This window comes from Rhinopithecus roxellana, chromosome 17 (assembly GCF_007565055.1).
Source record: "Rhinopithecus roxellana isolate Shanxi Qingling chromosome 17, ASM756505v1, whole genome shotgun sequence".
Lineage (NCBI taxonomy): Eukaryota > Metazoa > Chordata > Mammalia > Primates > Cercopithecidae > Rhinopithecus > Rhinopithecus roxellana.
In genome coordinates this window covers 100,791,174-100,811,613 of record NC_044565.1, presented here as the reverse complement: position 1 = coordinate 100,811,613, position 20,440 = coordinate 100,791,174, and the positions used below count along the sequence as shown (strand labels likewise).

Below are 20,440 nucleotides of genomic sequence, written 5' to 3'. Positions count from 1 at the left end.
GTTTCAGGGACACCCTGCAGCTTTACTTCCTTGGAGCTGCTTGGATCCTGGGAACACCTACAGTGTTCCAGGCCTTGGTGAGCCCTTGTGACTCAACTTTCCTCTTCCGTTCTTCACCAGTTTGTTGAGTGATATGAGAGCAGGCACCAAGGATACAAAGATAAGAAAGACCTAGTCCCCGCCCAGATGAAGGAAGGATCTCGCAGGAAGACAGGTCTGACAACAGCAAAGATGACTGAGAATGACAGCTAACCTCTCTTGAGGGGTGACATGCGCCAGGCACAGGCTCTCTTTCCTTTAGTCCTCCCAGCAGCCCTCCTGGGTAGTACCATGACTGTCCTGCCTTGCAAATGAATAGGCACCATCAGAGATGAAGGCACTTCTAGGAAGCAACAGAGCCTGGAAGTATACCCACATCATCTGATGCTAAAGGCCATGTCTCAACGGGGAAGTGGCTCCCTCATGTACATGGTGGTTACTGTGTTCAAGTGTTCATTGCAGGTGCTGAGTAACTACAGGGAGTTACTTTCAGGAACATGAAAGTAAAAATGTGGACCCGTCGTGCTTGCTGCCCACACAGCCTGTGTGTTTCCCTGCAGCCGGCTCTGCTCTGCCAACTTCCACCACCACCAAGAGTGGTGTGCTGGGGTGAGCAGCCAGGGCCACAGGAAGGGTGAGGATTGGTGCCCCCAGGTAAGGTGATGGAGATGACGTCTGACCCCAGGACTATGCTTTGCTTAGCCAGAGACACCACAAAAATATCCCCTATTTACAGGATAACTATTTTTTTTTTTTTTTCATTTTTGGAAAAGCCATACTAAGGGTCTCACCCTCAGATCTCTTTATAGCAGTGGGAAGAAATTGTCTTTGCCTCACATGGGAACAGCCCCAAGTCTTAATCCTTCCAACAGATAATTAGCAGCATGATCCTGCCCTAGGAGTGCAGGCGAGGCAAGGTTAGAAAGAAAAGGAGGAAGAGGAGGCAGATGCCAACATTCTCCTGGGAACCTCCATCATCAGCCCACGCTGGAGCGATTGGGGAGATTGGCAAAGCTGGTGGCCTGTGGCACAGCCATTTTCTAACGGGGAACAGAGACACCAGCCTCACTGGTCTCGGTCTTCCTCCACAGAATCAGGGCTGCCCTCGACATACAGACCCCGTGGGCTGAGATGTCCCATGGTTCAACAGGGGCTGGCTCTGTCAGGTCACCTGAGTGCCTTTCTGTGCCGCTGGATGCTGCATCACGCTTGCAGATGACATGGGAGTCGGCAGGTCCCAGGGGTTAGGATGGTGGGTGAGGGAGCATTGAGCCTGGGTGTGGGGTGGCCGGTGTGGTCTACCAAAGGCTCTGGCAGCATCCTGACGAGGGTGTAAGCACGTAAAGAGAGGGCTTATGTCTGCACTGGGCTCCCCACCCCTACCAGGGCCTGTGTGCCACTTGGCTTGGATGGGCCTGCAGAGAGTACCAGGAATGGGTACCCAGCCATCCTTCCCTAGCCCCAGCAGTGTGACCAAGCACTTGGAGTGTTTACACTGACCCACGCTCCTTCCCCTTTTCCAGAGAGAACACTCACTTTCATATCATCCTTCGATGCCGATGGCATGGCAAAGGCGTTTGGCCTTAAAAGACCTCAGTGTTTACTTCACATGGGCTTCCACAGCTTAAAACAGGAAAATGCTTGCAAGAGGGGTCACAGCAAGGATGCTTTGCCCAGAGCCCAGTTCCTGTAGCTTTGTACATCTCCTTTCATCCTCTTCCTGTCATAAGCCTGTCTTAGGTCCTAGGAGTGAAGGGCCTAGTTGAACAGGCCAAGAAGCTCGGGGCTTTCTGGGAGCCTTACAGAGGCACCTGGCCTGGAAACTTGCTTCTTGGGATCTGGCCGGCCTGCAGCTTCAAAGCAGGAGTCCCTTACCTGTGTGCTAGAGAGCTGAATGCAGCTGCTGCTGAGAGGTCATCACAGTTCAGCCTGGTGGGAGTTCATGGGACAGGTGACTTTACTCTTATTGTACAGGTGTGGGACCTGTGACGTGCCCAGCTGGGTGACCACAGAGCTGGGACTTTGGCGTGGGTTTCTGATTCCTGGGCCAGTGTGTATTCACTTTGAGTAACGACACAGTGTGGGGCTTGAGGACAGTACTGTGACCATTGCTCTTCTGGAATGGCTCTTATTGGATGGTGCAAATGTTGAAAGCTGCTGGATTTCAGTATTCAGGCATTTCAATCACAGAGACTCTCCTCAGTGATACTCTTTGGCCTTGCCCAGTGACTGTCTCCTGGAATGGAGGCCCTCCACCCCAACCCCAGTCAGGAGGAGCCAGAAGCTTCCACATCTGGAGCCCTCTGTTCCTCCCCAGGTCCTGCTTTCACAGGGAGGAAAACTTTGCTTCTGGACAGTTTGGAATGGAATTGGCCAGCGCTCTGTTTGTCAGCTGTGGGAGTCCGGCCCACACTGCAGCTATGGGGAAGCAAGTAACAGGCTCCAGGACTAGGCAGATACTGTGTGCTCAGCACTGCGCCAGGCGCTGGGGAAGGGCAGCGGGGCCCTGCCTGCAGGCACTTGCAGAGCAGTTGGGGACGCACGATGAGGCACAGGACAAGATAAACGGTGGTTTCACCATCTATAGGCCAGGCTGGCTGCACACTGATTCTAGAATGTCTGACATTAAAAATGCTTGAAATGCCAGGTGCGGTGGCTCACACCTGTAATCCCAGCACTTTGGGAGGCCAAGGTGGGTGGATCACTTGAGGTTGGGAGTTCAAGAATAGCCTGACCAATATGCAGAAACCCCGTCTCTACTAAAATACAAAAAATTAGCCGGGCCTGGTGGCATATGCCTGTAATCTCAGCTGCTCAGGAGGCTGAGGCAGGAGAATTGCTTGAACCTGGGAGGCAGAGGTTGCAGTGAGCCAAAATTGCACCATTGCATTCCAGCCTGGGCAACAAGAGCAAAACTCTGTCTCAAAAAAAAAAAAAAAAAAAAAAAGCTTGATATGAGTTTATTATTAAACTCTTAAGCCTAGGTGGCAAAAAAAAGATTATGCACATAGTAGGGGAATGGAAAATGGTTTCCCTCCCCCCTTCTAGGGAGGAGGGCTTTGACTGGGCTATGAATTAAATTAACATGACAGATTAATGGGAGAAAAAAATGTATTTAATTATATACATATGCATGGAAGTCCCACTGAATATGAGATTCGAAGAAAGACCAGATGATTGAAGCTTAATAGCATCTGGAGCTACAGAAAGGAAAAGGGGGTTGGGGTTCCTATGGGTGGTAGAGACAAGTTATAGGAGGGTGACAGAGAGGAGATGATGAATAAAGATTCTCTTGTTATGCAGATAAAAATCTCTCAGGTGATAGAAGTTGTCAGGAGCAGCCCTCTTCTTTATAGATACTTTTGCTAATGTGGATTTCCCTGAGAGATGGAAGTTTCTAGGCCAGGCAGTGTGGCTCATGCCTGTAATCCCAGTGCTTTGGGAGGTTGAGACAGGAGAATCATTTGAGCCCAGGAGTTTGAGACCAGCCTAGGCAACATAGTGAGACCCCGTCTCACAAAAAATTAAAAAGTTAGCTGGGTGTGGTGGCCCATGCCTGTTAGTCCTAACTACTCAGGAGGCTGAGGCAGGAAGATTGCTTGAGCCCAGGAGATCGAGGCTGCAATGAGCTACGATCACGTCACTGCACTCTGCCTGGGCAGCAGAGCCAGACCCTGTCTCTTTAAAAAAAAAAAAAAAAAGGAAATTTGTTTTATAAAAGGGCAGCTTTTCAGAGCTACTTCTGTGTCTGCAGTTTCTTGGAATAACTAACTCAGAATATGCCAAAGTATATTTTGGGGTGGCATATTCTGGTCTCAAACAGTCATATTTTAGGGTGGTGTGTCCTGAGCCCCAAGTATATATATATGTATAATGTAATTAAGTGCTAATGGAACACAGTGCCAGACATCCAGAGAAGGACAGCGTGATTACATAGGGACATCTTGGAGGAGGGCTGGAGCCGTGGGATTGAAATAGTTTTTTTAGTCTCAGAATCCTTTATTTAAGTGGTGTTTTAGGCTCGGTTGGTTTATAAGACAGATAAGCGAGGGGAAGGGGAGCCCAGGCTTGCCTACTCTATCCCCAGCCCCAACTGCCAGCAACCTCCCCTCAGCTTCGCACAGGAGTCACAGCGTTCTGATGAGGCTGTGGCCACAGCTTCGATTCCTCCTGGCTGTGAGGGCCCCAGAATGTCACCCACCAGCCCTGACGGCATGCCAGGGCTCCGCCAGGCTTCCTGCTTCCTGAAGAGATGGGCTAAGCATTGATAGGTGGGTGAGTGGGCAGCAGCTCCCTGTTGCAGTGGACAGGATGGAGAGGGGCCTGTGCTCCTTAGAAGAGCAGCTGAGTTGCTCCTTCTGAGGGAGTGGAGTTGTTTGCTGATCCCTGTTGGGAGTGGGAGAAAGTTCTGCAGTGAACTAGAGGCAAGCCAGCAGAGGCGCAGATAACCACATCCTGACATCAGGATGGGGGTGTGCACAGCCCCCATGGGGACACAGGAAGCCAGAGGGTGACATCTGGTTAGGAGCTGGCTGGGTATCAGAGGGGGAAGGGTGATCTCAGCAGAGGCTACAGCACAAGCACAGCACGATGAGTCCGGGAGCCTATTCCGAGGCTCAGGGAGCTGCTAATACCCATGTGATCAGTGTACCAGCGCCCAAGGTCATGGGGAGGATGGCAGGAGGGGAGGGTAGAGCCAGAGCAGGAAGGCTGTGAAGGCCACACAGAGGCACAGAAGGCGAGGACCACGGGACAGGGCTCTTTGTGGAGGAAAATCCCTCTGGCAGCGCTCACCTGCCAGCCCGAGGAAATCTCAGGAACAAATCTGGATTCTCCCAGGATCCTGGAGTGAAAGATCAGACCAGAGTGACTGGTGGAGCACTTGCCCCAGCCCAGAAAGGATGCGGTTGGGTTGAGAAAATCCGCTCTGGGCCACTCATGCTAATGGAATGTCAGCAGCTGCGAAGGTACAGCCTGCCTTTGGTAGAACTTACTGTGATGCCAGCTCAGTTTTCAGCCACTTCTTTGCCAGGCACATGGTGTGGTCGGGTCTGCCCTAGACCCATTCCGGCCCTCAAAGATGAAGAAAGTGAGAAGGAAGCTCTGGCAGAGAGAAGCGTGCCGAAGAGGCGATGCCTGCAGAGGGCCCGGGGAATGCAGCAGGGCTGGCCTGCCCAGGGAGCTGTCCCAGGAATCAGCCCAGCCCAGGGGACTTGTCTGAGGGAGGGGCTTTCCCACCTCACTGACACCTACTGCTCCAACCAGCTGCCCCACCTTCCACACCCCAGCCTCTCTCTCCCCAGCTCCCAGCCAAATCCCACTCCACCTGGCTTTTCACCAAACACCAGCTCCAGTAAGATCCTTTCCTGTTTCTTCCCCTGCACTGAGTCTGATCCAAAAATGCAGCCCTTGATTCTCTGGTCAATGTGTCATTTATAGTGCTCTAATTGTTGTCTCGAAGGCAGCCATTGTGTTTTCTTCTTCATATTCCTGAAAGCAGAGGCCCCTGATACTTGTGGAGTGTTGGATCCTTTGCAAACCTGGGGAAGGAGAGTACAGTGGCAGGACCAGTTGTCCCCAGCAGTTGCCCACTGGGGTCATTCCTACTCAGGGCTGTGTCCTGTGCTGACTGTGCACTCCGGTCTGTGCAGTCCATGCTAGGGGGATCCCAGTTTCTGTCCTTGGGACCTGATAGGCAAGCCAGGTGGTCGTTAGTTATGTTCCAAGACGGGTGCAGGGCATCCTAAGAATTGGGAGAGGTGGGATTTAAGGCCAGGCTTGGTATGGATGAAAATGAAGAGAAGAGGTGGTATCTGAGGGACAACCTGTGTGCAGGGTCAGGAAAGGCATTTGGGGGATGCTGTGAGGAAAAAAAATTATTGTCTAGAAATCCCCTCTTCTGAAGATCCTGGGGCAAATTCCACCCTCTTCATTCTCTACCAAGTTGCAATCTAAGAGACAAAGTGTAGAAAGACAGGCAGAGAATAAGGGCATCAGAGGGCTTTATGAAGCTGGGAGTCCAGGTCTCAGGGCAGAGGCCCAACTGAGAGAGATCAGAGGAGCAGCTGCCAGGCCCAGGCTTGGTCTCGCCAGGTGGCGCCTGCAGCCTTCGCAGTCTGGGTGGGGACCCTCCGATGGAGCAGGCCTGTGTACTACCCTCGGGTGCGCTGGTAGAACCACCGGGCAGTGTTCAAGTGCAGGGCCTGACTGTCCCGTGGTCTTGCGCCTCAGCGGTGTTGAGAAGAAAGGGCCTCACTACTCAACCACTGGCGAGAAGCGGGAGGTGCTGCTGTCTGGCCCTCGGTGGTTCAAACTCTCCGCAGGCTGCCCAGGCAGCTGGTGTGTGTTGGTACTGCTGGCAGTACCAAGGTGAAAATATGGCTGGACTTCCAATTTTTGCTGTATAACCACTGCCTGGACCCCTCCAGAACCCCCAGACCTCCCCAGCGTCTGAAGGGCCACTACCAGTCACAGCAGGGCCTCCAGGGCTCCACCCCCGCTCCTGATGAGCAAGTGTCGTGACTGGCCTGTGAGAAGCGTTCTGGCTGTGCCTGCTGTGTGCAGGGCAGAGGGAGGGAGCCAGCCACCCCTCCTGGGGTCCCGCCTCCAGGTGGGACCAGCTCTTCTTCTCAACCATTCTAAGGGCCACTCCCCACACTGGTCTTACCTCAGAGGACTTCAGGTTTTCAGGTCGAAAGAAATTTTGAAGTTGCTTGCTCTCATTGCACAGTAACTGTCCCTAAATGGTGATTGAAAAGGATTTCACGTCACTTTAATCCTATCGATTATATAAGGGGAGCTGGCTATTTTGGGAAATCCAAGAAAGAATCCTTTGATAAAGCATAACACCGCCTTCTTTGTGTATCTCCAGGGTCAGGAAGCAAACTTTGCAGTTCCACTTAGGAGGTGTTGCTTGGGCACCTATACTATTGTGGCTGGCAAGGTGGGAAGTGGAGCTCTGTCCTTAGGGGACCTCCTTGCCAGTTCCTTGCTCTACCTTCACTCATGGATTCTAAGTCACTGTCTGGATGGGTCTCTTCTCCAAGGTCCCAGGCTGGGCCCTGTGGGGAGTGTGAGTGTAAGCCTGGTCCCACGTTCAGTAGGCACAGGGCGTTGCTCAGTGGAGGATGTGGGTAGGAAGAGCAAACCGAGCAAGACCTCACAGGGCAGTGCTTCAGAGATAGGCAGGATGGTACGTGGTCAGGGGACATGGGGCATCAGCAGTGTGGACACTGACAATGCTTCATGGAGTGCTTCATGCTTTGGCAGCCAAGATGGGGAGAAGGTGAGGCACAGAGAGAAAGCAAATGGTCCAGGGGCCTGGCAGAGGCTGCCGCCCTCATGGCACTCTGCCTTCTGCGAGCTGGGGAGGTGAGCATGTGGGGCCGTCCTGGTGGGGCAGGATCCTCAGGTGAAAGTGGGCCCTCGCTGGGGTGTGCTGATGGCCACTCCCTCCCCACAGCCTGATGTTCACCAAGGTGAAGCTGGAGCAGGCGCTGAAAGGCCCAGAGGAAGCCCTCGTGACCTGCAGACAAATGCTGCGGCTGTGGCAGACCCTGTACAGCTTCTCCCAGCTGGGGTGAGTGACCGTCGTTATCCCCTGGGTTGCCAGAGGGTGGTTGCCAGGGCATCAATCCATAGCTGGGTGGCCACCATGCCTGCCAAGATGGGGAGGAGAGTGAGGCTGTTGAATGAAAGCATGGAACTTCTTGCCCACGGAGCTTTTCACATCCGTAGTCCAATTTGAACCTCCTGACAGTCCTCTATGAAGTAAATAGAGACCCTGGGTAGGACATTGAGGTTCAGGAGTGGTAAGAAGGAAGAGAAATCATTCTTGAGCGCTGGAGCTGGGTGCTGGGCTTGTTCCTTTATCTTATACCTCAGCTGCTTATAGCTTATGCATTATCAGATTTTATTCCCAGCCCAGTGAGGAAACTCAGAGACTTTATATATAGCTTACCAGAATCACTCGCCTGGTAAGTGGTAGTGCTGGGAGTTGAACCTGGGTCTCCTGAGTGCCAGCCCATAGAGGCTGTCACTTCTTTCCTCATTCCATTTGGAGGCTAGAAGAGGAGGAGGAGGTGGAGTCCTGAAGGGCCACCCCTTCTTCCCTAGTCACCCACACTCTTCATACCTCCTGTCTCCTGCCGGAGACCCTGGCCTGGGATCTGGGTCTTTCATGGGCCAGAGCAGGGCAGTCTTGTCCAGGCTGAATCTGCAGAAAGTCTTTGCTCAAACCCAGTGGGACTCCTAGGCTTAGCCTGTGTGGCCCAAAGGGAAAGAGGGCCTCCTGCTGGTCAGGGGCCCTGCCTCTTTCTGATCCTCTTGTCCTTCTTTGAGATAGCTGGCTGTGTCATCTCCCCGAGGCCTCAGGGGACAGCCACCTGGTGTGTATTTGTGTTTTCACAGAGACTCTGGGAGCCCAGAAGGCTTCCAGACTCCCCAGAGGAACGTCTGTAACAGTGAAATTTACAGAGGAGGGTAATCTGATGGAGTAAAACACCTTGGGCAGAGTCAGCCCTCTCCTTGCAGGCCTGGGAGACCAGGGCAAAGCAGGACCAGTGGGTGGAAGCTGCCAGAAGGACATTGTGGGGTTGAAGGACTTTTCAGAATGGGAATGTGAAGCCACCTGGCAACTGGATACATGAGGCCGAGGGCCACACTCTGGGTGAGGGGACCTGCATTCCGATGACCTTTTTCTCCTGCTCACTGGCTATGGCCACACAAGCAGGTGCACAACCCAGCTCTCCTCCTGCAAGGGGGTTGCCCCGGAGCTGGCTGCTGTTCCTGCATCCTTATCTGGATGACTGCTTGTCTCTTCCTCCAAGTGGTCAGTCGTGGTGGGACCCCTCTGAGCTGCAGCCTTGTCTCCCAGCATTGAAGACCTGGCCTGTGCCTCCATTGGAACAGCAGAACTGCAGGGCTGGGGCTTGTCACAACAGGAAGCCCCTAAGTACCTCTCCTTGGCTGCCCCAAACTAGATTTTACAAGCCCTGGTTTCTGATCTGTGGCCCCAAGTTCAGAAAAGAATCCTCCCTATCTCCTGGGAAAGCCAGGAGGATATTGGATCCAGGCTTCTGGTCCAGATAGCCCTGCCCTACACTGGGGATAAAATCTAGTTTGGGGTAGCCAAGATTTAAGACCACAGCCTGCAGGTCTGGCCTAGCAGACCTTCACTATCAGCCACACCTTCCACTGCTCTGCCTGGGCCAGCGCCACACTGCTAGTCTCATGTTCTAATTGCCCCTCAGGCCCTGTCGAGATACCCCTCCCTCATGGAGCCACCAACCACCCAGCCTCTGAAATGCTTCATTCAACCCTCTCGTGGGTTTTTGCTAATTGCTCAACTTGAACTGTCCCTTCTCTCCATCTGGGCTGTAAGGTTCCTCAAGGTAGGGACCATGCTGTATGTTGGCCTAGAACCAAGCGTAGTCCTGGAGATGGACTCTTTCTGGAGCCCTAGGAAAGGCCCCTTCATGGGATGGGAGAAAGAGTAGGATGGGAAGCTGCACCCAGCCCTGCTTCACGCCAGCCCTGCACTAGATCTGCCCACATTGTCTCATTTACTCCCCATGACCACCTTGTGTGATGGACATTCTCGCGATCATTTTCAAGATGAGAAACCTAAGACTTAGAAAGGTCAAGTAGCATTGCCAAGGGTCACAAAGCTGAGAAGGGTGGCCCATGATTCCAACCTAGTGTTTCTGGCTTTTTTTGTTTTGTATTGTTTTTGTTTTTCTGAGACAGGGTCTCACCCTGTTGTCCAGGCTGGAGTGCAGTGGCATGATCACAGCTCACTGAAGCCTCTATCACCTGGGCTTAAGCAATCCTCCTGCCTCAGCCTCCCAAATAGCTGGAACTATAGGCAATCACCACCATGTCTGGTTAATTTAAACATTTTTTGTAGAGATGGGGTCACACTGTGTTTTTCAAGCTGTTGTTGAACTGTTGCCCTCAGATGATCCTCCTGCCTCAGCCTCCCAAAGTACTGGGATTACGGGCATGAGCCACCATGCCTGGCCTGTCTCTGGCTTTTTTGCACCACACTTTGTGCCTCCTGGGAATGGGAAGGGGTAGGAGAGGAAGGGAACCAGCCCAGAGCCATTGTGGTTTTATAGATGGTTTCCTCTGATGCCCACTAAAATTCCCAGGCCCAAGTTGAAGCCAATGTGAGCCTGAGTTAGGATGGCAAGGACACCCCTGGTATTCTTTGTGGGATCATCATCTTGGTGCTTCTCTGAAGGAAAGAAACCTTCTTGTCCTGCCTCCTCCTCTCCTGTGCCTTCTGCTTCTATTCTCTAAGTTTCCCCAGTCGACAGGGTCAAAGGTTGTGGGCTTCCTTGGCAGTGGGAACCTGCTGGCTGGGACTGCTTGTTCTCCGGGATGGCCACGGCAGGCTTAAGCTGGAGGCTATTTCCTGGTTCCCCCCAGCCCCCACTCTGTGAAAAGAGGAACCCCTCCCCCCGCCAGCAGTATAGCAGCAGGGATCTGGGAAATTGGGGACAGGGGTTGGGGGACAAGATGGGATCTCCATGACTGTTTAATCTGCCACCCCAGGGGCCTCTGCTGGCTCCTCTGGGGACACCCTGGCGGCCTAAGGAATGGAAGCCTGAGGCAGGGGGTGGCATCTGGGCCCTTTTTCCACAGGGGTTTGGGGGTTGCAGCACTTCTGGTGCCCTGTCAAGACCAGGCTTTCCTTGGCAGTCAGTCCACAGTCCCCACTCTCTGCCTGGCACTCTGCTGGATGTTGCTACCCCTGGCCTGGGGAGCTTCTGACCTTTCCCACTTCAGAGAAGACAGTAGAGAGGGTGGGAGAGTTTCCAGGCCTCAGCCTGTGTGGCACGCTACCTATGTTGATCCCTTCTGCCTCTCTAGTGATATTGGTGACTTCAGCTTTGTCTTTGGGCCCGAACCCACAGCCCCAGAGCCTGTCTGGAGTGAGGCTGTCCCATTCTCCCTCAGTCCCCATGACGCTAGCCGTCTACCTTACCGGACCCTGGACCTCTTTTGCCTTCTAGAGGCCTGGAAAAGGATGGTAGCCTCGGTGAGGGCCTCACCATGAAGAAGCAGAGTGGCATGCACCTGACTTTGCCTGATGCCCATGATGCAGACTCTGGTAAGAATGAACTCCTTGGGCAGCTGTGTGCATGGACCCACAGCTCACGCTCCCAGCTTGAGAGCACCAACATGGAGAGGGGCACCTCCTGGCCGGGCCAAGCCCACCACTGGCTCCTTGCCAGCTGCTGCCCAGGTGCTAAGGAGCTACTCTTGGGCAACTTCTAGGGCTGATCTTGGCTCTGGGTAGGGGCTGGCTGCTGGTCCCACAGCGGGCGGTGGGCAGGGGAGGAACCCTGCCTCCTGCATGGGGGTGAAGAAAGAGAAGCCTGGCTGGAAAGGTGGCTGTGGAGCACAGAAACCATTTCCCCTTAGGCTCAAGCCAGAGGCCACAGTCCACCTAATGTCCTTGGCAGATCAAGTCAAATATAAAGGAATGAACTGAACTCTTTACAATTCTAAGCTGAAAGCAGACTCTGCTGGAAAAACTCATCCTGAAACCCATGGCTTGTGAAATTCAAATAAGTTCAGGAACTGCAGACTTACATTTTTCAACTGAGGACCTGCTTAAAGCAGAACACCTTCATCAAAAACACAAGAATTAGTCATGAGAAAGAAAGTGTGAGTGGCCGGGCGTGGTGGCTCAAGCCTGTAATCCCAGCACTTTGGGAGGCCGAGACGGGCGGATCACGAGGTTGGGAGATCGAGACCATCCTGGCTAATACGGTGAAACCCCGTCTTTACTAAAAAATACAAAAAAAAAAAAAACTAGCCGGGTGAGGTGGCGGGCACCTGTAGTCCCAGCTACTTGGGAGGCTGAGGCAGGAGAATGGCGTCAACCCAGGAGGCGGAGCTTGCAGTGAGCTGAGATCCGGCCACTGCGCTCCAGCCTGGGCGACAGAGCGAGATTCCGTCTCAAAAAAAAAAAAAAGAAAGTGTGAGTGGAGTTGTATTTAGTGGAATTGCTCGGTTTTTTCCACTTCTGTGGGACATGAGCCAAGTTGCACCTTTGTTGTCAGGTGACAGAGTTGATTTCAGAAGCCAAACCTAGCACCCGACTTTAGAGGCACATCTCAGGGGTGTATGGCTGTATGCAGAGCTTCTGTCTCCCAGGAGGGAATGGTTAAGGTAGGGGGAATGGTAGCTCCCTTGCAATTAAAGAGGGAAGAATCAGGAACAAAGTTATTAGGACTCCACGTACACTTGTCTCATGAACTGAAGTCATCCGTGGTTTGCCCTGAGGTCTCCTGAGTTTATTGGAGCCTTTATTGCCTCTGTGACAGAGAGAGAGAAAGTGCTCACATTTCACCTGCATGGGAATTATAAATGTCAACAGCTTATGTATCCTGAACCGGAGCCCATGTCACCCAGAACTGCCACTGGGAGAGGTTTTCCAGAGGGCAGTATTCTGACTTGAGCTGCTATCCGAGGGTCCTTCTCAGCACAGCCTTGAATGGGGACCTTTCTACAAACAAATGAGAATATGCACTTGTGAAAACAGAGTGAAAATAGCCGACGGAAGAAAAGAAAAATCACTCCTAATTTCACCACTTAGACCTTAATAAATGGCCTTTCAGACTTTTTTCCATGCCCGTATTTCTTTTTTAGAAAAATGTGGTCCTGTTCTTTTGTAACTTGCTTGTTTTCACCTAACTATGTAGTGCGAACATCTTTCTACATTGATATCTGTGTTTGTACTTGGTTATTTTAATGACCGCAGAGTCTGGGATGATTATACCCCCACTTATTTTTAATCAGTCCCTATTGTTGGACACTGAGGTCATTTCTGTTGTGTTCACGTAAAGAGCATCTTTGTCGACATTATTGTTTTCCTAGGAATAGATTCCTAGTGAGATCTCTGCCTGATTGTCCTCCAAAGAGCTCCCCTCCCTAGCTGTGGGTGAGAGGACATAGTGGACCCTCCCTAGTAGGTCTGTGAGCTGCTTTCTGGCTGCCCAGCCACACCACCCTGTTCCGGGGTACCCTGTCTCCCCATGGTGCTGGGCAATGACTGCTCCTGGAGCCTGCAACACGTGACCATGCTCAGCTCATGCCCTCTTGCTCTGCAGGCTCCTGGCGGGCTTCATCCATCGCAGCCTCCCGGCTGGAGGAGGCCATGTCAGAGCTGACTATGCCCTCTTCGGTCCTGAAGCAGGGCCCCATGCAGCTGTGGACCACGCTGGAACAGATCTGGCTGCAGGCTGGTGAGTGCCCTAGTCCCAGTGACACACACAGCCTGTCTGCAGGCCACTCATGCTCTCAGAACCCTGTCCTGGAGAAGGGAGTGTGGGGAGGTGGGGACTCCTTGCTAGGCCCACGCGGGTTACGGAGTCCTCACCTCTGGGTGTGCGTTCTCCTTCTCTGCCCAGTGGAGATGGTGTCTACCTCCCTGCCTGGGAGAGCTTCCCTGGCAGCAAACCCAAACATGAGAGGATTGGAGGTCCTGAGAGGCCACATAGATGGACAGTTGTCTCAGTCTCAAAAACGGGCTTCAAATCCTAGAGAGCTCAGAGAGGGGAGGTGTGGAGGCCCCAAGAAAGAGAGGGCTGGGGTTAGAATTCATTGAAGGTGGAGGAAAGACTGGTAACTTTGAGGTTGCCATTCAGGTGACAGTCCCTCTTGGTAACTAAGTGGTACCATTGCCACCAGGAGTCAGTCTGAAGGCCAGCCAGTGTTGAGGAGGCAGGCTGCAGGAAGCCTGGCTCCAGAGTCCCACAGACCTGGGTTCTGAAGGCGGCCCACAACTGGCTAGCCCTGATCTGAAACAAGCCAATGTGTGACACAGTCAGGGTGGCCATTACAGGTGCTCAGCAAAAGGTGTTTGGCTTCTGTCTCATCCATGGCAGTCATGGTGGAGGAAGAGGCAGCATGGCCCCATGGACAGTGAGTGTCCTAACACCAGCTGATGAATGCCCGGGAGGGACTCGCTGCCAAGAGTTTTGAAAATTTACCCTGACAGTGGTGTGAGAGGTGGATCAGAGTGGAAAGAGAGAGAACCAAGGCCAAAGATGACAAGTACCTGAATGAAGTAAAATGGCAGCAGAACACAGAGGAGGAGGATAGGCTAAATGGACCCTAAATGGACCCCTAAAGTACCCCAGGCCAACACACCCCCTTGGCCTAGAGCTGCCCAAGCAAAGTTCTGGGCCCAGGAGCACCTCTTGCATTTTCTCTGATTACCCTCCTCTCTGCTCCTTCCCCATCATGGGGGTGTGCTGTTGTCCCTAGGGGGAGTTGGAGAAGAAACCGAAATGATGATCTGTTACTGGGACATGGGGATTTGGTAAGTCAGAGTCAGAATGTGCTTGTTAGCTGAGAATCTAAGGTTTCCCACTGCATGTTCCTCACAGACGGGCACATTAGTATGCAGTACGCCCCCACTCTCCCCACTGTAGGTTCTGAATCTGCAAAAAACACTGGACAGGATTCACAGGAAGGCTAGACATGGGAGCAGTTTAACAATGCAGAAACTGCCCAGTTAGCAGCTCAGGGTGCCCTCGGAGGCTGGGGGTGATCGGAGGCTGCACTTGCTCCACAGTCAGCTTGTTGGGTCTTAAGTAGGAAGAGGGATGTTGAAAAATCCAGAGGAATAATAAACAAGGCCTCACCTTAAGCAAAGATTCCCATCTTCTTCCAAGACTTCTAATGACGTCTAAGACTTCTATGACTTCTTCTAAGACTTCTAATGACGTCTAAGACTTCTATGACTTCTTCTAAGACTTCTAATGACGTCTAAGACTTCCTATGACTTCTTCTAAGACTTCTAATGACGTCTAAGACTTCTATGACTTCTTCCAAGACTTCTAATGACGTCTAAGACTTCTATGACTTCTTCCAAGACTTCTAATGACGTCTAAGACTTCTATGACTTCTTCTAAGACTTCTAATGACGTCTAAGACTTCTATGACTTCTTCTAAGACTTCTAAGACTAAAATCATGACTTCCAACTTCCAAGGGGCCGCATGGAGCCCCAGCCCCCACAGATTCGCACCCATGCTGGGGGCTTCACCAGCTTTAAGGAATGCAGCATAACACAGTGATCAGATTCTGCAGTTGTGGGTTTCCTGTGCCGGAGCTCCCAGGTCTTTTGTTTGAATTACTTGCCTTGGTTTTTTTTTTTTTTTTTGCTGGAGGGGGTTGGTGTTTTTTTGTTTGGTTGGTTGGTTGGCTGGCTGGTTGGTTGGTGGTTGGTTTTTTGAGTCAGAGTCTCACTCTGTGGCTCAGGCTGGAGTGCAGTGGTGCAATCTCAGCTCACTGCAACCTCCACCTCCCAGGTTCAAGTGATTCTCCCACCTCAGCCTCCTAAGTGCTGGGACTACAGGTGTGCGCCACCGTGCCTGGCTAATTTTTTGTGTGTTTTTAGTAGAGACGGGGTTTCACCATGTTGGCCACACTGGTTTGGAACTCCTCACCTCAAGTGATCCACCCACCTTGGCCTCCCAAAGTGCTGGGATTACAGGCAAGAGCCACTGCGCCTGACCTGATTTGTCTTGTTTGTTTACTACCATCATCGCAAGCTTGCTTGCAGTTTTCAGATTGTATATTGCTGTATATTAGCATGTTCTGGTAACTCCAAGTAAGGTTAAAGGCCCTCCTGAAGCCTGTAATTAGACTTGGGAATGTCAGTAGAAACACACGCCCTTCAATCATTCGCACATGAGCCTTTCTTCTCTGGTCGTTATCTTAGGTATTCACTCCACAGGAGAGAACTCCCGAGAACAGATCTGAATGCTTTGAAAGTGGCGCCGCGTCAGACGGGTCAGGCAGTGTAGTATTAGGAGACCAGTGTGGGTGCATGTAAGAACAAATCCAAAATAGCAGTGTCTTGCACAAGGTGGATGCTTATTTCTTTCTCATGTAACAGTTTAGAGATGACAGCCTTGACTGGGACAGCGACTCTTCTGTCCCTAGGGTGTCACTGTCGTCCGTGTGGTCCAGGATGGCTCTCTGCCACGTTCACATTTCAAGGCAAACGATTAACAAGGAAGAAAGGCACCCCCTTCCCTATAAGGACATGTCCTGGATTTGGCACACATCACCTCCCCTCATGATCCACTGGCCAGAACTTAGTTATTTGACTGCCTCTTAACTGCAGAGGGCTCTGGCAGATGTCATTATTCTGGGTGTCCCATTAAAAGTCAGGGCATCAGGCCGGGCACAGTGGCTCATGCCTGTAATCCGAGCACTTTGGGAGGCCGAGGCAGGCAGATGGCTTGAGCCCAGAAGTTCAAGACCAACCCAGGCAACATGGTAAAACCCCATCTCTACTAAAAATACAAAAAAAATTATCTGGGCATGGTGGTGCATGCCTGTAGTCCCAGCTACTCTGGAGGCTGAGATGGGAGGATCACTTGAGCCTGGGAAGTTGAGGCTGCAGTGAACTGAGACTGTGCCACTGCATGCCAGCCTGGGCAATGGGAGTGAGACCCTGTCTCAAAAAAAAAAGGGGGGGAATCTATCCTGCTAGAAGAAGGGGAGAATAGACTGGTGACTGGTGCATAGCCGCCACAGCCAGGAAACGAACATGAGAAGGTGTCCTGGCTCTTTCATTCTGAGCATGAGAGAATTCCAGGGTAATTTGCACCCCCTGAGCCCTCTCCCCTCCCCTGGCTGCCATCATCACTAGCAAGCATCTACCAAGCACCTGTTGAATGGAGGGCTGCCAGGACCAGATCACCAGGGCAATGATCTCCCTAAACCGCCTCCCCAGCCTGACCCAGGCTAAGAATACGATCAGCATCCCCACCCCCTCCCACCCGCCTAATGACTCCACCAGCTGCAGCAAATTTGCAGGAAGGGAAAAAGATGTCTTGATCATTTTGGAAGGAGCTAATCCCCCTGGTTTGGTTCAAGATAAATTGCATCCCAATCTGTTTGGCAGTAAGTTCCATGATGAATTCACTCTTTGGTTGAATTCAAAGGGACTGTCGTAGCCTTCCTCTCTCATCTCTTGCCCTCCTCCCCTCCCTTCTTCAAGCCTCTTTCCAGTTCCAGTCCGGTGTGAGAAGCTGATGAATGGTACCCACTTGAGAGACACGCTGCAGGGCAGTGCCTATTGGGCAGCGGATCTGTGTGAAAGTGAGAGAGGCACAGAGTCCCATAGACGCTCCAGGATCTGAGTGTTGAGAGAGGTGCTTTCCCTAAAAGCAAGAACCACCCCTTCATCCCCCATGACCCCCCATGATCTCAGGTCATGGCTCTGGGAGCTGACAGTGCACCAGAGCGGGAGACGCATGTAGGGAGAGTTCCTCTGCCCTGGAGGTCGAGGGGCTCATGGGCAGCTCTGGGCTTTCTCTAGGTTTAGGGGAAGCTGGCCTGAGTCTCAGCTCCCCAATGCCAGACTCCTGTGGTCTGGTGCTGGTGTCCTGGCCTGCAGTTGGAGGCCACCCCCCCGGGTGTCTCCTGGGAAGAGTTGGGGGGCTGGGGTGGGGTGGCCAGCACTGTGGCTGAAGCAGGTGTTTATGATGAAGCCATAGTCCAGGGAGAAGCTGGCGCTCGTCCTTGGTCCTGCATGCTCCTCATCCTTCCTGCCCCCTCCTGTCTTCATTCAGTGCCTTCTTCCCACGTCCTCCTCTTCCCTAGCTCCAGCTTTTTCTTCCCTTCTCCCAGCTTCCTGAGTCAGCGAGGCCACTCAGAGCAGGTCCATGCAGCCCCTGACTGCCTTGTGCCCTCTGGGTCCCAGGGATGGAGGATCTCAGACCAACCTGAGAACTCCCTGCAGACCTTTGGATTCTCTGTGTTGGCCTGGGCGTTCTCCATTCTAGCGCCCTTGGTCTTCACTCTCCTTCCTCCCTTGCCCTCTCCCCACCTTCCTTTTCCTGGGCATTCATATGCTCTGAGCGACTGATGCTTATTTCCTCTGGGTCACCAAAACGGCCCCCACTGAGGATCAAGGCTAGCCACGGTGAATTCCTTTGGGGGGCCTAACCTATTTTTCTAGTGCCCTGTGGCTCACCTCTCTGAAGTCAGGGGGAGGGTCTCTGTAGGAAGCACACTCACCTGGGGAGGCCCTAACAGGCCTTAGGGGTGGGCCCAGGCTCTCTGTACCCTTCTCATCAGCACAGGGCCACCCTGCAGGCAAGGCCCTCCCTGCAAAGAGGGTATGGAAATAGCCCATGGAAAGTGGGCCCATCCCCCTGCCTGGGGTGGGAGAGCCTCGGCTTTGCTAGGAAGACTGGAATCAGCTCTGGGTGCAGGGTTAGACCAGGATGCCTCAAAAATAATAATAATAATAATAAAAGGGCCTCTTGCAAAGCTCCAGGGAACAGATGTTTTCCATTTGTAGCCTGCCGAGAGAAAGCACAGAGGAGAGAGGGGGTGGAGAGAGATGTAGGGAAGAGGAAGAAAACCGGAGACAGACAAGCAAGAGAAGAGGTCATGGGGTAGGCAGGAGGATGATGAGAGCAGAGAGAAAATCAGAAAGGGGAAGAGAGAGTGAAGGAATGGAGGGGCCCCTTGACGCTAAGGGTGCAGCAAGGCCCCGTGTGCTGGGGTGATGACCTCGACAATGAAAATTCAAGGAAAATGTGGTGCCCTGGCCAGAGGATGCTGGAATGGGTGTGGGCACCACTGGGACCCAGCAGCCAGGGCCAGGCTGGGAAGGATCAGGGCCGTGAGTGGATGCGGTGCCCCAGGGCTCCTGCAGCCGTCTAACCATGGCTGGCAAAGCGTCAAGCAGGAGCCGAAGGCATCTGCTCAGGGACACTGAGACTAGCAAGGGGTGGTGCACTGTCACCCCAGACCTGTGGGCCTGTCTGCAAGTCAGAGGCCTACCCTGGAGGCTGGCCCTGCTGGCCACTGTCTGCCAGGCCGCCAAAAGCCCGCGGGAGGCGTCCCTGGGCTCTGGTCTGTGTCTTCTGGTTTCCTGTCTAACTGGGGATGGAGCCCGTCAGTGGAACAGCCCTACGGTTCTTCACGATGTGTTCTCTGGTGTGTGGCCAGCCCAGCAAGGCCCAGGCCTCTGGAATACCCAGGGCCCCGAGGCAAGACGGATTGGGATTGGGTGGGGTGCCCTTTAATTAAAATCTCTTGATGTGAATTCACTATGAGGGGTCCCCAAGGGAGGGACCAGGGACAGCCTCTGGAGACAGGGCAGCAAGTTGTAAACAGCTTAATGAGCTGTGCCAGGGTCAAGTGGTCCAGGGGAGTGGGGAGCTTGACCCCTGGGCCCTCAGCTAAACTGAGCTTCTGGCAATGGAGGAAGCAGCCACCCTGCAAAAGTGACACCCACACACTTCCTTCTGCTTCTCCTCTCTCGTGACCCTGGGAGATTCTGCCACAGTGAAGCCCAGCCTACCTTCCTTGTCCTCTTAGTCCAAAGGCCTCTGCAGCCTTCAGGCTCCAGCTCCGATGCCACCTCCCTCAGGAAGACTTCCCTGACCAAACCAGCAGCACCGACCTGGCCCCTCTTGAGTGCCCATAACACTCAGATGTGGCACTTGTCATTCCACTGCCCTGGTCTCTCAAGTGGTTTAGTGGCTCAGCTGCTTCCACCCCTGCCTCCACTCTTTCTCCTCCTCATGGGGACGAGGCACGTAGTCAGTACTCAATAGTTGTATGTTAAACACTCAGTTATGAAGGTAGCCTGTTCAGATGCCCCAGCAGCAGTTCAACAGCAAAGCAGAGAGGGAGAGCTGAGGCTGAGATAGCCAAACCTCTGACCCCTCCCCCCACCAGCCGTCTGCCCCTGGGTTCAAAGCCCCCATTTCCTGTGCTCTCTGTCTTGGGAATCTCCATTTCAGGCTGTCCCCAGGGACTAGAGCCCACATTTCTCTCCCATATCCGGGAAGCCTGGCTTCTCTGTGTTTAATTCTCTGATCCTCCCAAGTTATCATCTCCACTAGAGAAAAAGAGTCCTCTCACTCAGAAAGCGTTGTATTTTAGGATGTGGCAGGCTACTCGGGTTGCACAATGAACCTTAGGCAATGCTCGTGCTAAGTACCCCAGTGCCTGTGTTGCAGTCAAGGCCTTAGTTAGGCCTCTCCTGAATCACCTGAAATGGAGATTCCCAAGACAGAGAGCACAGGAAATGCTGCCTATTGGGACAGGAAGAGAGAATGTCTGGGCCTGGTTTCTCCACCTCTTTCTGGGAGATTCCTTTGGGCATATCTGTTCTCTCTCCACCCCAGACATAATCTGAACTAGGGTAACCTCAGCTGTCAGCTTTTGCTAGGCAGAGTTCTTGGCAAAACCACAAGTCAGACTCTGCTGGCCCTTCTGCGTTCCCCATCTGTGTCTTGATCCTTCTGTGCCTTCAGCATAGGCGAGGCCCCAGGAGTGGGCCGCCAAGCCTGGGGGCTGCTTTGGACAAAGGCTGAGTGCCCAGTGAGGCTGAAGAGCCGCGTC

The 20,440-nt window shown here is 52.9% G+C and overlaps 1 protein-coding gene and 1 long non-coding RNA gene across 6 annotated transcripts in view; one reads left to right on the top strand and one right to left on the bottom strand.

The window, feature by feature from the left end:
• TTC7A (tetratricopeptide repeat domain 7A) overlaps window positions 1–20,440 on the top strand; it is a 136,297-nt gene that overhangs the window by 99,347 nt on the left and 16,510 nt on the right. For 3 of the 5 annotated variants that reach the window (XM_030921672.1, XM_010364300.2, XM_010364298.2), the window contains 3 exons: window positions 7,502–7,618; window positions 11,058–11,155; window positions 13,164–13,298. In XM_030921672.1, the coding sequence (XP_030777532.1) occupies window positions 7,502–7,618; window positions 11,058–11,155; window positions 13,164–13,298 (350 nt within the window). Of the gene's footprint in view, window positions 1–7,501; window positions 7,619–11,057; window positions 11,156–13,163; window positions 13,299–14,322; window positions 14,378–20,440 lie in introns of all 5 variants that reach the window. The other 2 variants (XM_030921673.1, XM_030921671.1) reach the window with 2 other exon arrangements.
• On the bottom strand, window positions 3,737–7,090 carry LOC115894347. Its single transcript, XR_004054457.1, has 5 exons — window positions 6,707–7,090; window positions 5,366–5,579; window positions 5,034–5,112; window positions 4,834–4,882; window positions 3,737–4,425 (listed from the first exon to the last, which is right to left on the bottom strand). It is a non-coding gene; the product is annotated as an uncharacterized LOC115894347 (long non-coding RNA).